Source organism: Polypterus senegalus, chromosome 10 (assembly GCF_016835505.1).
Source record: "Polypterus senegalus isolate Bchr_013 chromosome 10, ASM1683550v1, whole genome shotgun sequence".
NCBI classification, from domain to species: domain Eukaryota; kingdom Metazoa; phylum Chordata; class Cladistia; order Polypteriformes; family Polypteridae; genus Polypterus; species Polypterus senegalus.
The window spans coordinates 145888787-145902723 of NC_053163.1; the positions used below are offsets into that span (position 1 = coordinate 145888787).

The window sequence follows — 13937 nt, forward strand, 5'->3', positions numbered from 1 at the left end:
GCGTGTTGGAGAAACTTGAAAGCTCACGTTCACAAAATCGCACAGTGCCGGAAATAAAAAAAGAAGTCACATATCAAAGTCGCCGTGAAAAGAAGAGTTGTAAGCCCACTGTCTGAGTGTCATATGAAGGTTTATTAGGGTACAGAGAAAAAAGGCACACGGTGGGGAAAAAGCACGAAATGTCAACTTCAATCTCGACATTTCCACTTTAATCACGTAGTTTATTTTGTCATTTAGTAGAACATCATAAACTTCATCTTAAAATCGTTTAATTAACCAGTTTCTCAAATCACATCGTAATTAAAGTAGCACGTTAAATGCTTTGTTTTGTATTTGATCTTCTATGTGCTCTATGTGTGTGAATCACTACTTGCTTCTTAAACTGGCTCTCTTCCTCCAACTGAACACAGAGTCCATTACATTTGTGATATTACAGCTCTCTGAATAACTAAAATACTGAGATGTATACATGATGTCATTTTCATGATGATAGGAGTTAAAGCTCGTTATTAAACGTGGGTTTCACTTCGATTAAATAATTTATTGCAGCAGTACTCAGGGGCGGCTCTAGGCTTGTGGTGGCCCTGGGCAGAGGAAGAATCGGTGGCTCCTTTGCCCGCCCGTCAGTAAGGTAGCTTATCACGGTGGATGGCCACGTCCGTTGCGGATAATGCATAGCCGCCTCGTGCTCATGACACAAGAGTTTAACTTTTGCTGAAATTTGTCGCTGCGTTTTTAGCTGTGTTGTTATTTTCTCTTTCTGTTTTATATTCAATATATTTTGGCGTAGCCGCCACTGCAGTCAGTGCTTTTCTTTCTCCAAGTAACCGATCGCCACACAATCAGCTCTGTAATAGACGTTAAGCCATCTGTAAGCTTAGTGCCGATTCTTCAAAAGGTTTAAAGAACATTGAAATATCTTCGTAGTACATGTTTAATTATTCTATCCTTAAAGACACTCCCAGTGAAGAATATAGATTATTTAAACGAAGTTAAAGTTTTATCTGTATAATTTAATAAACATATTTTGCTGCATTTCACCTTAAAATGATCTCGTCATCATATGTAAATACGAGCTTTATAAAGTGGCTCAGGTTGTGAGATATTATAACTGTAGTGCAAGTTTACAGTGAGGTGATTGTACTTATAAGTCCTAACAGTTCTACAAGGAGCAATTGATTGAGTGCATTTAAAGTTCTTGGGATGAAACTGTTTCTGAACCGCGAGGTCCGTACAGGAAGGGCTTTAAAACGTTTTGCCGTGGCTGAGGTAGCGTGTCCATGAAACTGTATACCGACCATTATATTGTTACGAGTTAATTACAATCAGATGCATTACACTAATAAACAATATGCGGTTAGTTTCTATGTATTTATAAAGCCGCGTCATGAAAATAAGGAGTAATCGCACAAGAACAGTAGCACTGCTTTGACGCTGGGTGCCGCCAGTTTGCAAAACCGAGTGGAGAACTTGCGTACGACAAGGCATGAGGTACCGTGGAAAAGTGCGTGGCTTTACGCCAAGTGTAGGTTTTATACATCGCGATTTGAACGTGGAAAAGTTCTTACGTAACATTCTGTGCGTACGCACCGTTAATACGTGAGGCCCCAGGACTCTAAACAAATCCAAATTGTATTATGGGATATCATCTACTGTTGAATTCTGCTATGTACTTGTAATATTATTATTGTATTGAGGATTACTTGTGTTCTGTTCTGTGTATTGTATTGCATTGACCCCTTCTTTTTGAGACCCATTGCATGCCCAACCTACCTGGAAATGGGTTTCTCTCTCTCTCTCTCTCTTTGAATTCCCTTTCCCAAGGTTTCTTCTATTTTTTTTCCCCCTACTAAGGTTTTTTTGGGAGTTTTTTCTTGTCTTCTTAGAGAGTCAAGGCTGGGGGTCTGTCAAAAGGCAGGGCCTGTTAAAGCCCATTGCGGCACTTCTTGTGTGATTTTGGGCTAGACACACAAATTGTATCGTATCATAGAACCCTGCCCCGAATCCCATAGAAAATCTGGACTGGAGTGAAATAACACAATCAATCAAGGAAACCAACAAACTTGACTCGGTTACACAAGTTCTGTCAGGAGGAATGGGCCAGAGGTCTGTAAGATATTGTGAAGAAGTTGAGGAAGGATATTAAAAGCATCAGCTAAAGACAGCACCCCATAATACTAACTTGGTGTATGTAAACTTTTAACTCTTGTAAAGTCTGACAGAGTGGTCCTTAGTGGTTACTCGACTTGATGATATTTTGGAAGGATTTGCTGGATAGGACCGGTGAGCTTTGTTGGGCTGAATGGTCTGTTCTCATCTGGATCGTTCTAATGTTCTAAAAACTTCAACCAATCCGTCATTTAATGATTCTTTTGAGATGTCAAGCAAAATCCAAAACCTCTTTTAATGGCCAACTAGAAAGATTACAATATGCAAGCTTTCGAGGCAACTCAGGGTCTATACTCAAGATCTCGCCTGAAGAAGGGGCCCGAGTTGCTGTGAAAGCTTGCATATTGTAATCTTTCTAGTTAGCCAATAAAAGGTGACATTTTACTTGACTTCTCGCCACATTGACAATGGCTAACATGGCACAACACCCTAGAAACTAATGATTCTTTTGGAAAAAGGGGGAAAAAAAACCTCTTATGGAAATCAAGACGCGTTTCCAATGGACTTAACCTGTGAATCATTTGGTAGTGTCTCTTGCGTGAGGTTGGAGAATTTTGAACGTCATTAGCCGAGGTGTCTGTAAACTTATGGCCTCAAATGTATTTCAGTCATTTTAATTCCTGTATGGGTAAAACAGCCCTTTGACTGGGTGCAGAACTGAAATCTGTAATTAGCAGCCCTCTAAACTAGTAAAGCAATGGCTGTTTTTTATCTTTTTAAACATAAGCTGGTGACCCACATTTGGGTTACGACCCACTAGTTGAGAAACACTACACTAGATGGTTAGAATTTGTGCCACTTCTACTATTAGAACAATCCAGACGAGAACAGGCCAATGAACCCAACAATGCTCACCAGTCCTCTCCTTTTAGTTGAAGTCAAGGTTTGAAGCTCCACGAAGTCCTACTGTCTACCACAATACTTGGTGTCTGTGGTCCTCTGTGTAAGAAAAACTTTCTAATGTTTGTGTGAAGTTTACCCTTCACAAGTTTCCAGCTCTGTTCTTGATGAACTCATTTTAAAGTCACCATCTTGACCCACTGGACTAATTTCCTTCATAATTTTAAAAACGTCAGTCAGGTCTTCACTTATAAACTCTTAACTCTTTTAATCTTTCCTCATAACTCATCCCCTGTAGTCCTGGACTCAGCCCTGTTGCTCTTCTCTGGACCTTTTTCTTGTGCTGTTATGTCCTTTTTGTAGTCTGAAGACCCAAACTGCCCCCAGTACTCCAGATGAGGCCTCACCAGTGTGTTATAAAGCGTGAGCAGAACCTCCTTGGACTTTTACTCTTCACCTCAGGGTTCCTATAAAATCGTGACATTCTGTTAGCCTTCTTAATGGCCTCTGAACAATGTCTGACAGTTGAGTGATTGTGTGAAATTTCCCCTTCACAAGTTTCCAGCTGTGTCCCCGTGTTCTTGGTGAACTCATTTTAAAGTCACCATCTCGATCCACTGGACTAATTCCCTTCATAATTTTAAAGCCTTCACTCAGGTTTCCACTTATAAACTGTAAAGGCTCAGCTCTTTTAATCTTTCCTCCTAACTCATCCCCTGTAGCCCTGAACTCAGCCCTGTCGCTCTTCTCTGGACCTTTTCTAGTGCTGCTATGTCCTTTTTGTAGCCTGGAGACCCAAACTGCACACAGGACTCCAGATGAGGCCTCACCAGTGAGTTATAAAGGTTGAGCAGAACCTCCTGTGACTTGTCCTCCACACGTCAAGGCGCTATATAACCTGACATTCTGTTAGCCTTCTTAATGGTTTCTGAACACTGTCTGACAGTTGAGTGATTGTGTGAAATTTCCCCTTCACAAGTTTCCAGCTGTGTCCCCGTGTTCTTGGTGAACTCATTTTAAAGTCACCATATTGATCCACTGGACTAATTCCCTTCATAATTTTAAAGCCTTCACTCAGGTTTCCACTTATAAACTGTAAAGGCTCAGCTCTTTTAATCTTTCCTCCTAACTCATCCCCTGTAGCCCTGGAATCAGCCCTGTTGCTCTTCTCTGGACCTTTTCTAGCTCTGTTATGTCCTTTTTGTTACCTGGAGACCCAAACTGCACACAGGACTCCAGATGAGGCCTCACCAGTGAGTTATAAAGCTGAGCAGAACCTCCTGTGACTTGTACTCCACACGTCAAGGCGCTATATAACCTAACATTCTGTTAGCCTTCTTAATGGCTTCTGAACACCGTCTGGCAGTTGATGGTGTCGAGTCCACTACGACTCCCAAAAACTATAAGCGCCTTGAGCATGGGAAAGACGCTATATAAATAAAATGTATTATTATTGAATCTAGACTTTTATGAAAGCACAATATACTGTTCACTATAAAAGGTGTTATTGAACAGATGTATTGAACAAGTGATTATTTTATTGGAAAAGAAAGTGCTAATGAAATAAAAACTTGTCAGAATGCAACAGAAAAAACTGTCCTCAGATTTAAAAAAACAAAACAAAAAACCACACCACAACACAAACCAATTCTTAGGTTTGGCAATGTATTCATCCACCATATGTTACCATGCACAAACTGAGTGAGGCGTATATATATTTACATAGTGGATTGCACTTAACAGAAATACAGGTACACCTGCAGAAAAAAGGTGAGAAAGATGGCAGGGAGGAGGTGAGGAAAAAAAAAAAAAAAAAAAAAAAAAAAGGTGATGCACTTAAACAATCAAAACAGTAAAAAAAAAATGCTTACAAAAATAAGTAAAGCTTTGCTCCTGGGAGCTAACTGTCAAAATTCAATAAATTCAAAGTGTTCTTAAGTCGACCGCATGAATGGTAAGTACAACCTGTACTGTTTCAAAGGCAATTCTCAAAGTGGAGACAAGCAGGAAGAAGGAAAGGGGGAAGTTAAGTTTCCTAAAAAAAAAAAAAAATGACAATGACATTCAGCTGAACCAAGTACGTTTTTTTTTTTTCTTCTTTATTCTAATAAAGCTTCCCAGAAATGCATTAGACCAGGTGCTAACCTTTGGGATGTGGAGAAACAAATTCATTAACAGGATGTCCTGACCTGTCAGATCTCACAGACTTCATTTGGATTTCGAGTGGACCAAGTGCCTAGCTGGAAGGTCTACGATTCCAGGACACAAGTGGTCATCTAAAGGCCACTAAGTTGCATGTCCTTGGGCTGTACAGCCAAAAACAAGACAGGACAGACGAGGAGGAGGAAGAGGAGGAGCAGCCCGATTTGTTCCCTTCAGGCACCAAAGCAGACAGACCCTCACAGGAAAAAAAAAAAAAAAGGAAGTGTATGCATTTCTGTCAAGAACACTACCAAGAGCCGTACGCAAGCTGCGTTATACGCGTTACCGTGACAGGCGTTGCGCGCTAATATTTGAAATAATGGCTAAGGATATACCGCATTATTTTACAAGGAAAAAAAAAAAAAATGAGGAGTCACGTGCAAAGGTGACCAAGGTTAGATGATCCCATCATACGATTTATATATATATATATATATATATATAATATGCATGTGTATGTATGTATGGAGATATATATATATATATTAACCAGAATGCATTACTTAGGCGGTGCAGTCTTCAGACCTCAACTGGACAAGCATTGCAGGGTGTGAAGATTTTGCCTTATCACTGCGTGGGTACATCACACACAGTTTAGTGTTTAACGCCCACACCCCGTCCCCCCCCACACCTCCCACCATAAATTCCCTCCTCACATTAAAAAGAGGAGGGAAAAAAAAATCTAGTTTACCATTCAGTGCAACACCATACAAGTTCTGGAAGACTTTGTCTGATATCCAGTCAAGCACAGGTAGGGAAAAGGACATCTACAGAGTACAAATAATGGCGAGTGCTATGTGACGCCTTATGTGATGTCTGGGGGATTTGGGGGGTGCTCAGTTTGCAATCCTTCAATCAGTCTAAGCCACTTTTTTTTTTAATATTTCCTCAAGTTTTAAACTGTCTAACATATGCACGATTTGGTAGCATTCTATTCCGAATATATTTAAATAGCGGAGGGGAAAGGTCAGTCCATAATAGATTACAAAGAGATGCTGGACCTTAAAAAACAAGAACAAAAAAAAAGTGTGAGCCTCAAGCTAATGCAAAAGTTTTTTTCCTTTTTGGTAATGATTGCTGATTCCTTCACTGTGGACCTGCTCAGTTTCACACTGCTGCTTTTGCAATCATCAAGCAGCATGCTAACATAGTCAGGATCAATTAGCCATCTTCCTTTTGTTTTATTTATTAGCACAGACAACCATATTTCACACAGTGTGCAAACCCAAGGGCTGTCCTGATCTGACCAGCAGCCCTTCAGAATGTTGCTTGGACTGGGGTAGCTAGCCAGGTTACTTAGCCGTTCCAACAACTGATCTCTCACCAGCATCCTTTTCCAGGTGTGGATCACATGATCAGTGCAGAATTTTTCCAGCCCTGAAGAACTTGTCTCGTTGAAAGAGGAAATTGTCAAAAAAATCAATAATGAGAGGGGAAAAAAAAAGGCTGGATTGAATAGAAGGAGTAGGATAAATTATACAGGGAATGTCAGAATTAGACTTGTAGCTTTGGAAAAAAAAAAGGAAGGAAGGAAGGAAGAGCATAGAAATCACAGGGTATACCGGACAGCAGCACGCACAACACACAAGATCAAAAGCGGAGAGCACTGGGTAGGAAGGATCCTGGAGGAGGGAAGGAAAGGATTCGGAGGTCACAGATTCTGACAGCACTGCAGTTTGTTGGCTCTCTGCCCGTCCGTGGTGGGCGGCACACTGATGTCTACCACATTGTTGCCAGGAGATTCGTCGTGCGCTGACCGATCAGCTATCTGTTTCTGTGATACAATACGATATATTTCTGCAAAGAAGAAGAAATAAAAAAACAAACATTCAGTGCCTTGGTACATGTTCACAATACAAAGCTAACCTTAAAAGAGAAAGATAGTGCCATATTACAAATTTCCATTAAACTGCCACCTGCATTAACCTGTTTTTGGGTATGAGGTGACCTAGCATATAGAGAAGACATGTAAATATTTTAACAACACAAATCTTGAGTAATACTCTTTAGTCTAGATTAGGACAAGGTGTGGAACATTACTGACTATCCAGATTTTAAAAAAACTCGCTAAATTCTACAAACTTCACTGCTTGTACTTGCAAGATAAGGTAAGATTTAGGATTCAGAATGTAACATGGATCCCTCCAGAAGCAAAAAAGGAAACATATGCATGCCATGAAATGTTTTTTTCTTCTTTAACATATGTGGCCATCAAGATTTGATCTTCATTTAAACAGTATTGGGCATCATGGTGGCACAGTGCCTCGTAATAAGGAAACCAGCTTGGCGTTTGCATGTTCTTCCTGTGCCTGCAGGAGTTTCCTCTGGGTGCTGCCGTGCCCTCCCACAGTCTAAAGATATGCAGGTTAGGGGAGCTGGCATTGCTAAATTGGCCCTTGTGTGTGTTTGCAGTGTGACGGACTGGCACTCTGTCCTGGGATTGTCTCTGCCTTTGCTGGGAAAGACGCTAACATTCCTGTGGCCCTGCTCAGGATAAGAGGGAAATGAAATGGAAGGGTTAAAGAACATCTATAGATAAAGATAATATAACAAGCATATTTTGTAATTCACTGTATAATTTAAATAAACATAAATGTAAATTTTGCATGTGGAAAAAGTCAGTGCATCCCTACCATTAATCACTACTCCAAATACAGTAACTGAAATTAGAACTGGGTGTTCCAGATCAGATGTAAATAATTAGAACCATCATTAGGGAGGATCTTGTCTGATCCATTCTTATTTAAACCTCAGATAACTCATTTGGTTTGCCCTTGTGTTATCATCATGCTGAGATCGAAAGAACTATCTGTCATTCAGAAAGAGGGTTATAGATGCCAATGAGTCCGGGAAAAGATCTCCAAACAACTGGAAATCAACTACCTACAAGAGGAGGAGATTTCAAACAAGTGCCACCATGCCCAGATCAGGCTACCCCTAGACTCGCTGACGTTTCTGCATTGACTACTTAGATTTCAATCCGTCTTAAGGTGGGTAGCACAGCTAGTTTAAAAAAAAAAAAAACACACACACACACACTGGCCCACCATGTGTAACTGGGCCGGGCACTTTCCAGCACTGCTACAAGGTTCTCAATGCTATTCTCACAATTACTTTATGACAAATTAACTTTTATAGTATTACACACAAAAGTGCCATGAACTGGGAGCACAGAGACAGAGGTAAGGAGCTCCTCAAGAAGATGATTTTCTGTTAATTAAAATGAAGCTATGCATCTGAATTTCCCCATGGGATTAATACACTTTATCTAAAGTTTATCTGATCTAATTTAATAAAAAATTAGAATGGAGCCAAAAAGCACATGTTAATACTACTACTAAAACTGCTACTAGTCACTGGTCATGGGTCGATCAGTAGCACCAATGGATGAGCAATTAGCTTATCATAACTGCTACAAAGAGGACAAATGATTTTTTGGCACACTACAGAAAACACAACCACACAAAATGGCGACTCGCAATCAAGTGAACGTCACAGAGTGTTGCTACTTGTCATGCAGGTTCAGTTATGTTCAAGGTCACCATGCATGCAGTTATAACCGGTTCTGACTGCTTTATTTACTAGGTGGAATCACAGTCTCGTTATTTAATAGATATACCTCGTATATTAAAAGTCAACGTACGTGTGTGTGTGTGTGTGTGTGTGTGTGTTCAGCATCACGTCGGAACGGCTGGAGCGGTATTCGTGAAACTTGGTACACGTTTCTCATTGGTTGACTAAAAATACTGTAGGGTGAAATCAGCCCTAACCCACCCCCTTCTGGGTACTCGGAACGACCACCAGAATTCTTTATGTTTGAGTTCCACCACGTCCCTGTTTCTTTTCAAATTAAATAGAGTTCTATGCGTGCAAGTGTGTGTGTGTGTGACTGTGCGGCCCAGAAGTGAGATGCAGAGTCAGAGTGAGGGCTCCAGCTCGGAGGGTACGCAAGCGAGGCCAGCAAACCGGCAAAAGGAAACCTCCTAAGAAAGGCAGTCGCTTAGCTGCTAATGTACTAACGATGAGAGCACGTAGGCAATATGAATCCTGATAGCAGAGAGATGCCCACAGTAGTTCTGACGATTCAATACTTTCTAGGATCACATGCTGCTTGCACAGTTAGTATACTGTATAGCAGGTGAGTGCCAGCACTCTTTATGTTTAAGCCACACCGTGCCCCTGTTGTTTTTCAAATTAAATACAGTTGGGCGGTTCAGAGCGTCAACTGGATGATAACATAAATACAAGACAAGGACATTAGTGAGGCTTTATTGTTTGTTAATTTATTTTTAAAGTTGTGCTTTATTAATTATGTTTTTCTGAAACAAAAAAAAAAAATTTTCCTCCCGGACAATGCTGGGTATTTTAGCTAGTGTATGTGTATACAGGTGCCGGTCATAAAATTAGAATATCATAAAAAAGTTGATTTATTTCAGTAATTCCATTCAAAAAGTGAAACTTGTATATTAGATTCATTCATTACACACAGACTGATGTATTTCAAATGTTTATTTCTTTTAATTTTGATGATTATAACTGACAACTAATGAAAGTCCCAAATCCAGTATCTCGGAAAATTAGAATATCAATTAAGACCAATGCAAAAAGGATTTTTAGAAATGTTGGCCAACTGAAAGGTATGAACATGAAAAGTATGAGCATGTACAGCACTCAATATTTAGTTGGGGCTCCTTTGGCCAGGATTACTGCAGCAATGTGGAGTGGCATGGAGTCGATCAGTCTGTGGCACTGCTCAGGTGTTATGAGAGCCCATGTTGCTCTGATAGTGGCCTTCAGCTCTTCTGAATTGTTGGGTCTGGCGTATTGCATCTTCCTCTTCACAATACCCCATAGATTTTCTATGGGGTTAAGGTCAGGCGAGTTTGCTGGCCAATCAAGAACAGGGATACCATGGTCCTTAAACCAGGTACTGGTAGTTTTGGCACTGTGTGCAGGTGCCAGGTCCTGTTGGAAAATGAAATCTGCATCTCCATAAAGTTCGTCAGCAGCAGGAAGCATGAAGTGCTCTAAAACTTCCTGGTAGACGGCTGTGTTGACCTTGGACCTCAGAAAACACAATGGACCAACACCAGCAGATGACATGGCACCTCAAACCATCACTGACTGTGGAAACTTTACACTGGACCTCAAGCAACATGGATTCTGTGCCTCTCCTCTTCCTCCAGACTCTGGGACCTTGATTTCCAAAGGAAATGAAACATTTACTTTCATCAGAGAACATAACTTTGGACCACTCAGCAGCAGTCCAGTCCTTTTGGTCTTTAGCCCAGGCGAGACGCTTCTGACGCGGTCTCTTGTTCGAGTGGCTTGACACAAGGAATGTGACAGCTGAAACCCATGTCTTGCATACGTCTGTGTGTGGTGGTTCTTGAAGCACTGACTCCAGCTGCAGTCCACTCTTTGTGAATCTCCCCCACAGTTTTGAATGGGTTTTGTTTCACAATCCTCTCCAGGGTGCGGTTATCCCTATTGCTTGTACACTTTTTCTACCACATCTTGTCCTTCCCTTTGCCTCTCTATTAATGTGCTTGGACACAGAGCTCTGTGAACAGCCAGCCTCTTTAGCAATGACCTTTTGTGTCTTGCCCTCCTTGTGCAAGGTGTCAATGGTCATCTTTAGGACAACTGTCAAGTCAGCAGTCTTCCCCATGATTGTGTAGCCTACAGAACTCGACTGAGAGACCATTTAAAGGCTTTTGAGTTAATTAGCTGATTAGAGTGTGGCACCAGGTGTCTTCAATATTGAACCTTTTCACAATATTCTAATTTTCCGAGATACTGAATTTGGGTGTTTCATTAGTTGTCAGTTATAATCATCAAAATGAAAAGAAATATAACATCCGTCTGTGTGTAATGAATGAATCTAATATCCAAGTTTCACTTTTTGAATGGAATTACTGAAATAAATCAACTTTGTCATGATATTCTAATTTTATGACTGGCACCTGTATATGCAATGTCAATGTGTGTGTGTGTCTAAGTATGTTCCAGAATCACTTCTGAATGGATGGAGCGATTTTTATGAAACTTGGTACACGTTTCTCATTGGTCGACTCAAAATACTGTAGGGTGAAATCAATCCTAACCCACCCCCTTCCTGGTAGGGTGGGGGGTGATCTTGCAGTCTTGTATGCTTGTTACCATCCAGTTGACACTCAGAACGACCACCAGAGGGTGCACTGGAAGTGACTGCCAGCATTCTTTATGTTTGAGCACCATGTTTGTTGCGTTTGAAATTAAAAGGAGTTGGCCAGTTCTGAGCTTCAACTGGATGGTAACAAGCATACAAGACTGCAAGACAAGCACATTAGCGAGGCTTCATTGTTTGTTATTTTATTTTGTTGTATAAGTTGTGTTTTTTCTCAAACAATAAAAAAAAAAAAAAAAAAACTTTATTTTCCACCTGGGCAATGCTGGGTATTTCAGCTAATATAAAATTTAAATACAAATAAACACAAGTAAAAAAAATAATAAAAAAAGAACAGTTCAGAAATATTTGTAAGGAAATTCTTTTTCACAATGATGACTAAATAAGCCTCGTCTTCAGGAGCAACTCTCCTCACTGAGGATGGTCCTGACCCACAAGCTCTGAATATCAAAAACCGTTCAACTCTCTGTTCAAAATTTTCTTAACAAAGCAGCTTAACGATTTTTTTCCCACTTGCTATTATGTTCTTTTTTTTTTTTTAGTATTTCTTCAATAACCAATACATGATGATGACACACATCAGCTCAATCAGATGGAAATCAACCTGATACAGCACAAAAAATGTTGTGCTCTGCTGTTCAGGAGAATTACCTTTCATAATTATAACAGGTCAGCAAAGGTGGCCTACCATCTGTTGCCACACAAATATATACAGTGGGAGAAGCAAGTATTGAACCTGTCAACTTTTTTGCTTATTTAATATAAACTGCTCAAAAGAATTAAAGAAACACTTTGAAAACACATCAGATCTCAATGGGAAAAAGAAATCCTCCTGGATATCTATACTGATATAGACTGGGTAATGTGGTAGGAACGAAAGGATGCCACATCGTTTGATGGAAATGAAAATGATCAACCTACAGAGCCCTGAATTCAAAGACGCCCCAGAAATCAGAGTGAAAAAATTATGTGGCAGGCTAGTCCATTTTGCCAAAATTTAATTGCAGCAACTCAAAATTGTACGCAGCACTTTGTATAGCCCCTGTGTTCTTGTATACATGCCTGACAACATCGGTGCATGCTTCTAATGAGATGACAGATGGTGTTGTGGGGGATCTCCTCCCAGATCTGGACCAGGGCATCACTGAGCTCCTGGACAGTCTGAGGTGCAACCTGGTGGCATTGGATGGACCAAAACATAATGTCCCAGAGGTGTTCTATTGGATTTAGGTCAGGAAAGTGTGGTGGCCAGTCAATGGTATCAATTCCTTCATCCTCCAGGAACTGCCTGCATACTCTCACCACATGAGGCCAGGAATTGTCGTGCACCAGGAGCCACTGTACCAGCACAGGGTCTGACAATGGGTCCAAGGATTTCATCCTGATACCTAATGGCAGCCAAGGTGCCTTTGTCAAGCCTGTAGCAGTCTGTGTGACCCTCCATGGATATGCCTCCCCAGACAATCATTAACCCACCACCAAACTGCTCATGCTGAATGATGTTACAGGCAGCATAATGTTCTCCATGGCTTCTCCAGACCCTTTCACTTCTGTCATGTGCTCAGGGTGAACCTGCTCTCATCTGTAAAAGCACAGGGCACCAGTGGTGCATCTGCCAATTCTGGTATTCTATGGCGAATGCCAATCGAGCTGCATGCTGCTGGGCAGTGAGCTCAGGGCCCATTAGAGGACATGGGGCCCTTGGGTCACCCTCATGAAGTCTTTCTGGTTGTTTGGTCAGAGACATTCACACCAGTGGCCTGCTGGAGGTCATTTTGTAGGGCTCTGGCAGTGCTCATCCTGTTCCTCCTTGCCCAAAGGAGCAGATACTGGTCCTGCTGATGGGTCATGGACCTTCTATGGCCCTCTCCAGCTCTCCTAGAGTAACTGCTTGTCTCCTAGAATCTCCTCCATGCCCTTGAGACTGTGCAGGGAGACACAGCAAACCTTCTGGCAATGACACGTATTGATGTGCCATCCTGGAGAAGTTGGACTACCTGTGCAACCTCTGTAGGGTCCAGGTATCGCCTCATGCTACCAGTAGTGACACTGACTGTAGCCAAATGCAAAACTAGTGAAGAAACAGTCAGAAAAGATGAGGAGGGAAAAATGTCAGTGGCCTCCACCTGTTAAACCATTCCTGTTTTGGGGGTCATCTCATTGTTGCCCCTCGAGTGCATCTGTTGTTAATTTCATTAACACCACAGCAGCTGAAACTGATTAACAACCCCCTCTGCTACTTAACTGACCAGATTAATATCCCATAAGTTTCATTGACTTTATGCTATACTCTGATTAAAAAGTGTTCCTTTAATTCTTTTGAGCAGTATATTTCCAATGAGGTTATTCACATAAAATTCTCACCTGACATTGGTATTAACTCAGGAAATCCACAAATATAAAGAATTCACAACATTAAAAGCTATAAATAAAGGTAATGTGTAAGCAAGTGGAATGACACAGGGAAAAATTTTGAACATGCTAAGAAAAAGCAGTACACCAAGGCAAGGAAGCAACTGAAATCCGAAAGCAGTTAGAAAGTAATTCCACCTCGTAT

The 13937-nt window shown here is 41.0% G+C and overlaps 1 protein-coding gene across 1 annotated transcript in view; it reads right to left on the minus strand.

Moving 5' to 3' along the window:
* Positions 1-4888: 4888 nt before the first annotated feature.
* The window catches only part of LOC120537794 (ras-related protein Rab-11B), a 76394-nt gene continuing 67345 nt past the window's right edge, over positions 4889-13937 (minus strand). Inside the window, exon 5 of the mRNA XM_039766994.1 lies at positions 4889-7008. Coding sequence (XP_039622928.1) covers positions 6863-7008 — 146 coding nt within the window. The 3' untranslated portion in view covers positions 4889-6862. The remainder of the gene's footprint in view (positions 7009-13937) is intronic.